Genomic DNA, 9,008 nt, shown 5'->3' with positions numbered 1-9,008 from the left:
TTCTAGTCCCACGTAAGTTATGAGTAATTGTCATTTACGGCATCAGCACGTAAGCTAGATAGGCCTTGGTTGATTTCCGAAGATCATCACATAGGATCTCACACAATCTGGTCACCTTAGATCAAGATACCTTGACTATCGAGTCGTACTTTTCAGTGCTTTCTCGTGACAGCTTTATATCAGTACTTATTTCTGCTATCAGGCATTTTGGCAATAATACCGGCAGCCAAAACATTGTAGCTCCCCAGACAACCCAAAAAGGGGTAAATGCTTTGGTAGCGAAAGGGGAAAACGCATCAGAATGTCGCCTTTCTCGCCGTTTTGTCGGTAAATTACTCACTTTTCGCCTAAATGTCAGCTGAATTGTCTGCTTTTCGCCCAAATACACACAGAACTCCCTATTTTCGATCCATTGACATAACCCCAAAGGTCTCCTATGTTCGCCTTTATTTTCAACAACAGACCAAAATACATCTGCAATGCAGTGGAAAACCGGCATATTTTTAAAAAAATTTTATTTAAAAGGTAAAGCGTATTATTGTACAACACTAGAGCAGAAGCTTAAGCACCGATTGTTTTGCATATCCAATGCAATTGCTAATTCATTGTTATTTTAAATCATCTGTAAAAGAAGGAACAGGTGATGTATTATTTATAAGGAATGTGCATTTAATCAAAAGTTCCCTGACACTCAAACACACATTCTCAACACTTCTACAGTTTCCCATGTAAGTAAGAAAGTAAGCTGTTTGAAAAATAATGTTTATTGAAATGTAGGTAGGACATGAAAACAATTGCACGGCTATTGAGAATTGAGGTAGTCGTCCCGTGAATTCTGAATTTAAAAAGGAAAAAAAGTCACAACCATATCTCAATGACATGCTTCGGTACAGCCAAATACTCGTGTAGATCTACACAAGAGTCTTCAGTCTTCAGTCTTCAGTAATAAGGATAGTAGGTTTATGAACCTGTGTTAATCCTGACACATTGCTTTCCAGTGAAGGTCCAGCTTTTCCTTGAAAGTATTCACTGATGGGGCTGATACCACTTGTTCGGGTAAGGCGTTACAATGATTGACTACTCGATGAGAAAAACGGGATCCCACTTTAAGTTTATTAGATCGTGGTTTATGAACCTTCTTACTATGACCTCGGAGATTATTAGTGCTGGGGGGAGCAAAAAGATAATTCATATTAACACCCAAATCGTAATTAAAGATACGAAATGCCAGTATAAGGTCACCTCGTGTCCTACGATACGACAAGGGGAAAAGATTTAGGCGTTTTAAGCGCTCATCGTAAGGGAGTCTAGAAAGACCCTTCACTAATTTCGTTCCCCCACGCTGGACACGCTCAAGGGAGTTAGTATCCTTTACCAGACACGGGCTAGCTGCTTGGATACAGTACTCTAAATGTGGTCTAACATATGTGGGATATAAAATTCGAAACGTTTCCTCGTCAAAGCATTTGAACGCTCGGTGAAGTGACCATAACGCACGAAAACCTTTGACAGCGGCTGCTTTGCAATGCGCAGTTGTTTTTAAATCATGACTTAATATTACTCCTAAGTCCTTATGCTCTTGAACGCATGGAAGAGGTTTATCCTCAATAGTGTAACGGTAACTATTACCGTGACCGATGTGCATTAGTACACTCTTCCTAGCATTGATTTCTAAGCCCCAACCTCTAGCCCATCTAACTAAATCGTCTAAGTCAGCTTGAAGATCCACATGATCAGCCGCACTTTTTATTGTTCTCCAGATTTTTACGTCATCCGCAAACAATAATGTCGACGACCTAAGTAACAGCGTTAACTCATTAACGTAGAAAAGGAAGAGCAGAGGGCCCAAGATGGTGCCTTGGGGTACACCACTTTTGACCGGCTTCCAATCGGGTAGCGTTCCATTGACCCTCACTCTCTGTCTGCGGTCACATAAGAAATTTCCTATCCACTCATGTACAGTACCTATTATTCCGAAGCTCGTGAGCTTCTGCATAAGACCTACGTGTGAAACCTTGTCAAACGCTTTGCTAAAATCTATGAATATCACGTCGACAGACAGACCGTGATCTAGGGCTGCTGTCCAATCCTCCCTCGCAATAAGCAAGTTAGTCAAGCATGAACGCTTGTTACGAAATCCGTGTTGCTCAGGAGCTAACAGATTGTGTAAATCTATGTGGCTTAGCAACCTAACCCGAATTATCTTTTCGAGTAACTTAACGACTATGCTAGTTAGACTGACAGGCCGGTAGTTAGATACTATCTGTCGCTGACCGTCCTTAAATATAGGACTAACTATAGCGTCCTTCCAATCTCTAGGGAGTTGAGCGAGTGAGAGGGACATGTTGAAGAGTGTCGCAAGCGGTTTTGAAATAATGTCCGCAATAGATGACAGCAACCGTGGATGTAACCCGTCAGGGCCCGGTATCTTACCAGGTTTGAGGTTAGTTATCAACGGAAGGACAGTTTCCTCAGTCACCTGTACAGATTCAATGGTTGGCATCTCGGTGTGAGTGGGACAAGTATTTGTCACAATAAACGTAGAGAAGACTTCGCTAAAATAATCTGAAAAAGTCTCAGCTTTTGCTCGATCTGATTCAGCTAGTAATTCTGAATTTTCGTGTAACAGTAACGGGGAATACCATCACTACGTTTCATTTGCCGTTTAACATACGAAAACAATCGTTTCGGACAAGTACGGCTATCATATACTAACTGTCGTTCGTAAGTGGTACAAGATTTGGCTATGGTTTTCTTACAGATATTACGGTATTTTTGGTACTCACGCTTAAATGGTGCATGACCTGTCAACAAGAAAAGTCCCAGAAATGTTTCCTACGCTTTAACAGCTTCCGGTTTTCCTTATTAATCCATGGAGGGCAATATGATAGCTTACGTGCTGACCATAGGATAAACGGGGACGTTACGGACTCGAATGTAGCCTTAAACTTATTCCATTCATCTTCGATCAATCCATCCGCGTCGACCGACCAATCAGTCGAGATAGCACAGTTTCTGATTTCCGGAATATTAGCTCGCCAGATATTGGGACGGGGTGGAGCAGATACGAATTGTATACCATGTGTCCTAAACTTAAAGTGAATTACAACGTGATCACTGTTCACTAGTGGAGGAAGGTGCTGGATATCAAAGACATCCTCAGAGTGATGGATGAGGGCGAGGTCCAACAGTGACGGATTATGATTCAAATCAATATGTGTCGGTTTTGTGATACATTGTATAAGTGCACACTGAATAACGGTAGATAAAAGGTCGCTATCAAAACCACTACCTGGAGCTGTAAGCTCTATCCAGTTGATATGCGGTGCGTTGAAGTCCCCAATGATGAGACAACATTCTGCCATACTCCAAGAACAGATGTGTCTTAGGATAAAGTCGTCAGCAAGACAAGACGGACTACGGTATATTCCCCTATAGTCACTAACCCATTTCTAGATTTAATCTTACAACATGCAACCTCACACGTGCCACTGATATGAGCCTCCGATATGGTTGATTGTATACGGAAGTGATCCCTAACGTATAATATTATACCTCCCCTTTGCGACTTGAAACTCTATCAATTCTGATACAGATATAACCAGCAATGAAAGGAGAACAGTCTATATCAACGGTGAACCAAGTTTCTGTAATAACGATTATATCGGGACATAATTCTTGCACTATCAGAGTTAGCTCGGACGTTTTATTTCTAAGACTACGAGCGTTCGTGTAGCACACACTTAAGGTGTTTTGGAAATCAATCGTTCTACCCATACAGGCCTCGGAAGCATTGGCTTCCAAGACCTGACTACCCAAAAATCCTTAATGGTAAGGTTATTTTCGACATTTAATTTGCGAATCCTCAACTCCGTAAGAGCATTCTTCCACTTGATTCGATCCTCAAGCGGCCAATCTGGTCGAATACGGATATTTGAGGTACGAGTTTTCAGTGCGCTTTTCAATAATATGTCTCTTTCTTCAAAACTCCCGAGAACCAGCTTCAGGATCCTTCTTGGTTGGGTCTCGCCTCCAACCCATTTACCAAGTCGTATTACTTTTGTAATATGTACCCCTGAAACCTCTTCAGGTAGTACATTCCTTACCACAGACTCCACTAACTGCAGGTCATGTGCGTGTCTTCTAGCAGGGTCGTTATCTTTCGACTCCTCTAGATTCCAAATAATTAAACTAGGGAGGGGTTTAGCTTCTTTTGAAACTGTGTTCACAGTTTTCGACCGTGACGTTAGATCCTGTATTTTAACTACTGGTATCTTACGATTAGTTTTTATTTTAACAGAGTCCTGGGAGTCAAGCGAATGACTCACAACAATATCAGACGAAGCTTTAGTATGGGACTTTAGCGGATTGGTCTGAGAGTCCACCAAGGACTTACCAAGTAAACAGTCATTAGTTTTAGTTATCTTTCCTGCTCTTCTGCGTTTTCGCGTCATCCATTTTCCATCAGTCGAAACGTCTACATTAGAACAACTCGGGACAGTAATTGTTTTATCTGGGTCACCGGTTGCTGCTGTAGCAATATGGCCACCAACGTCTAATGACGTGTCACTCACTGATCGTTTCGGGGGAGAACGTTTAACTGCGGGTTGCACAGGTAGATGTCTGGCTTGCGCCGTGATAGCACTTACGACACTAACGCAATCTTCGCCATCAGTACCAATGTTATCAGTACAGCCCTCATCAACCTTCTTATTAGCCAACACCAGGAGACTAATTGCTTCCTGGATAAGCAAAGTTTTGCTCGAGCAACAAGAACTACAAAGCCAATGAGAGTTGGGCTTTGAACAACTTTTATATGCAGTGGGGCTTAGTCGAGTGCACATCTTATAGAACCACTTATTACACTCATCACATTGCATCCCTTCATCCACGGGAAATAAGCAGTATGGTTGTCCACATTTATGAGTAGACCTAGCCATCTTGAAAATCAACTAGAACGGTGACAAAAACAGGATATGTAAAAGGATTTTCAAACCTTAACTAAATAAACCAAGTAAAAGTCGACCAAGTATGCTTCGATGCAATAAATACACAAAAGCAAAATCGAAAAACTCAATAAAATATCACTTTAACTGGGGTAGATGCAATTAAAGTGTAAACAGTAGTTTCGATGCGTAATTTACGGTCAAAACAGTTAATTAACTCAACGAGAAAGAATACCACTGTCCTTTCAAATAGTAATGCTATCTTAGCTTGGTCTCTGGTAAAATCTTCACGTAATTATACCTCTTCCGCATGATTATGATTTATTTCCTGCAATATAATCATCTAGTGGCTAATATATCTAACTGTAGAAGATGATATTAACATCTTGGTATGTGTTCCCAAGCTGCCAGCTTTGGCGAAATTTTGGGGAAATCCCCAAAGTGAAAAACCTTCCCCAGTGTTTGGGGAAATTTTGGGGAAATCCCCAAAGGGAAATATTTTTCCCCAAAGTTTGGGGAAATTTAGGAGAAATCCCCAAAATTTTCGTAGCGCATTTTTGCACACAAACATTTCATCGACATAATATAAATAAGCCTAACAGTAGTAAATTTGAATAGAGAAATTTACATTTTAATTCAATACAGACTTTTGATGAGGGATAATCTATCGAATTCCAGGTCTTGTTTTAATACATCAACAATCAGACAGTAGACAAAGAGTTGTCGGTTTTAAAGAACCTTTTCAGAATTTGAAAGCTATTCAGGTGAGTTGTTTGCAGTGCAGGTCGGAAAATTTGGTTGCTGTCTATGTTCAGTTTTACTTAAGTGAATTATTTCCTTCAGAATAATAATAGACAGCTCGATAAGATTGCGAAAAGGCGGGCAGCAGACACGAAATACCCTAGGTTGTTTGGCTGTTCCCGATCAACCTATTACAGAAGGTTGAGGAAAATAAAAGCACAGTTTATAAAGAAGTGTCAGTTACCGAGCTGTGACGAAGAGACAGACAATACAGTTGTCGTCACAGAATCGCGTACTACCGTAGCTACAGAGCAGTGGGCTAATATTGTCACAGATACAGCTACTGCTTCGTGTAGTCACGTCCAGTGTTCAGACACAATCAACGGTAGTATCTGTTTAATTATTAAAAATTTATAGGTTGTGTGATTTCAGAAATGTCGCCAGTCATCCATCTTTCGGTGAAAGACGAGTTAGACAAAATGGTCATTGAAATGGTGAAAGGTGGTTATATAAGCATAAAGAAGGCTGATCAAATACTGGACATTTTTCGTGCGCGGTATCCAGAACTTCCAACGTCCGTCCGAAGTGTTCTACGTCGATGCAACGACGTGGAGCCTAAGGTCCTAGATTCTGGAACGTATTACCATTTAGGATTGAAATCCAGTCTTTTGAGAATTTCAGGACACTGGCTACGGCGAATCCATTCCAACGAATTACAGTTGCAGTTAAACTACGATGGTCTATGTTTGTTCAAAAGCTCTAACCAACAGCTGTGGCCGATCCTAGGTCGTATAGTAGCTCCACTAGTTAGTAGTGTTTTCGTAGTTGGGATCTACGGTGGTGAAGTAAAACCATCTGATTTCAACGACATGTCAGCAACACTTATAACAGAGTTACAGAAGTTGCTGACAGTAGGTATTAATGTAGATAAGTATCACCTACATTTAACAGTTAAATTAGTTGCTGTTATTTGTGACGCTCTAGCTCGCAGCAACGTCAAGTACATTGTGGGACACAATGGTATCGCTGGCTGTGACAAATGTCAGGTTGTGGTAAGTTGTAATCAATTAACATTTATTGTTTTCAGACGACTACAATGTAGCCCAGGAATTAGAAGTGTGTTTAGCAACAGTGCTGGGCTACAATACTAACATCACGACTAACGATGAAACGCAGCCTTGTGACGCTAAAAAACCAAAAAGGTAAATTGTTCAACTTATTATATCATTTGTGTTAGAACTGTATAACGAAAGCACAATGATTATCTATGCACCTCGGAAGAACTAGAGGTTGCTGAGGTTGAGGCTGGATTTGCCCCGGTGGAATTTCCAGTTGTCAACATTTCAACAGGAACGTTTTCTCCGATTGCGAGGTTTGTACCTACTTTATCAATACTCATATAGCAGTTCATCGAAAGCTGACGTATCATCACCACTTCCACGTACGTCGACGAAAGTTGATAAACCGTAAGTTGCATTTACTGTATTCCTTATAACAAAAGTTTGTGCGATGATACAAACAAAATGTTAAGAACGCTCCTGAAATCGGTCAGTGAGCTGTCTACGAAAATAGACAAAATCCTATTTTTGTGTGAACGCTTAGCCATGGGTGTAATCGACAGGCGTACAGAGGAAATGGATAGTGATGCTATACATTTCCCATTAAGAACGCATGAAAAGTTGCGTTCTTTAGAGGCAGCTTTAGAAAACCAAAAATACCGAGATCATTTCGTAAGTTGTAAAACGTGTTTGGATAAATTTTAGGTGGCAAGGTTATGCAACCTAATGTGTGACAATACTCGGAAATCAGCTAAAGCTTGTCTTCAATACCTCCTGTCGCCGGAACTCGCGAACACTTACACTTTGCACGGAACGAGAAATAAATTTGGTATTAGTAAGTACAAATTTTACTCGACGGTTCAAAGTAAGTCAACTTTACTGTATTAACATATTTGTAGGTGCTTTGTGTTCACATTTCCGAAGTGCAAGCTGCCCGGAAAAGGAAATATTACACGCCATGGCTACAGCAAGCCAGGCCTTCTTGCATGACGCAAGAGATAAAGTACATAAACGTGGATGGCGATCCAAAGAAAGGGTGAGCTAAAACTACTTAATATGTTTGTTATAATACATATGTTAACTTTGTTACACATTGTTCCTACACGTTCCCCTTCCTACTCTTTTGTATATTGGTTAATACCACTTAATAAAATGCATTATTCAGTTGTATTCCCAATAACTGAAGTTCCCCAAAATTCACAGGATGTTAATCGTCATTGTATTTATCACTATAATCACTGTACTTTAATTACTGTAACAGCTTACTACTTTGTGATCAATACTCAAAGTGATATAACTTGTCTCTTGTATGTTTCCCTTTCAGCTGGCTTCGCAGGCTTTATCAGACGTTACTGTAAGTTCTTTGTTCGCATTAATAAGAACATTGTCATACTATTGGTACATCACCAACCTTTCACATATCTTGACACGTTATTATACACTAAAAATGATTTATTTATTTTTTAGAACATTATCAACGACACTTCTACGTCTACGTAAGGTGCTGCTGTTACAACGCAATGAAAAACTTTGTATAAATGATTCATTTGTAATTTTATTAACTGTAATAAACATTTATATATTTCATAAATCAGTCTTTTGATAATCGCGACAAATCGGTTAACATTATGTTTCATTAGCAATGCGCGATTGACGAAAAGTAATAAAACGTCGCAGTAAGAAATGTACGTAAGCATTCTCCTAGGTCTTCCGTGATGTCGATAGGCTTTCGAGAAGCTTTTGCGTTAAAACAGTTTTCCAGGGAAACCCAAAGGTTTGGGGAAGCTTCCCCAAAATGATATAACTATCGTGTCCGTTCCCCTTTTACCCGGCTTCGCAGGCTTTAACAGACGTCACCACAGTGTATTTGTTCTTTTGTATATTGTTTTATACTACTTACAAGAATTCAGTAGTAAGTCGTATTACCAATAACTTCAGTTAACTTTGGGGATTTCCCCCAGGTCTGGGGAAATTTTGGGTTTTTTTCTCATTTCCCCAAAATTTATTATAGCGGCTTCCCCAAAATGGACTCAATTTTCCCCAAAGTTGGGAGCCTGGGTTATTATCATCTATAGCATATACATAATATTTACAACACTCGATACACCTAATGTTTTTACTATCAACCTATTTCTGCCATGAAAGTCGAAAAAAACTGAAAATCAGCCGAAATTGTGATAAAGACGGGAAAAACGATAAATCTTACCATGGTATCGTTAGTTGTAACGCAGTTTTGGTAGCCTTGACGACTATACAATTTTTA

At 39.9% G+C, this 9,008-nt stretch overlaps 1 protein-coding gene across 1 annotated transcript; it reads left to right on the top strand.

Moving 5' to 3' along the window:
- The first annotated feature begins 5,665 nt into the window (after positions 1-5,665).
- On the top strand, positions 5,666-8,638 carry MS3_00000203 (uncharacterized protein). Its single transcript, XM_051208062.1, has 10 exons — positions 5,666-6,072; positions 6,120-6,739; positions 6,775-6,889; positions 6,925-7,059; positions 7,094-7,153; positions 7,189-7,417; positions 7,451-7,610; positions 7,645-7,781; positions 8,070-8,099; positions 8,213-8,638. Exons 2-3 carry the CDS (start codon positions 6,122-6,124, stop codon positions 6,787-6,789), a joined length of 633 nt encoding a protein of 210 aa, XP_051067228.1. The 5' UTR covers positions 5,666-6,072; positions 6,120-6,121; the 3' UTR covers positions 6,790-6,889; positions 6,925-7,059; positions 7,094-7,153; positions 7,189-7,417; positions 7,451-7,610; positions 7,645-7,781; positions 8,070-8,099; positions 8,213-8,638.
- Positions 8,639-9,008: the final 370 nt, after the last annotated feature.

Source organism: Schistosoma haematobium, chromosome 2 (assembly GCF_000699445.3).
Source record: "Schistosoma haematobium chromosome 2, whole genome shotgun sequence".
NCBI lineage: Eukaryota > Metazoa > Platyhelminthes > Trematoda > Strigeidida > Schistosomatidae > Schistosoma > Schistosoma haematobium.
This window is presented reverse-complemented; position numbering and strand designations above follow the sequence as displayed.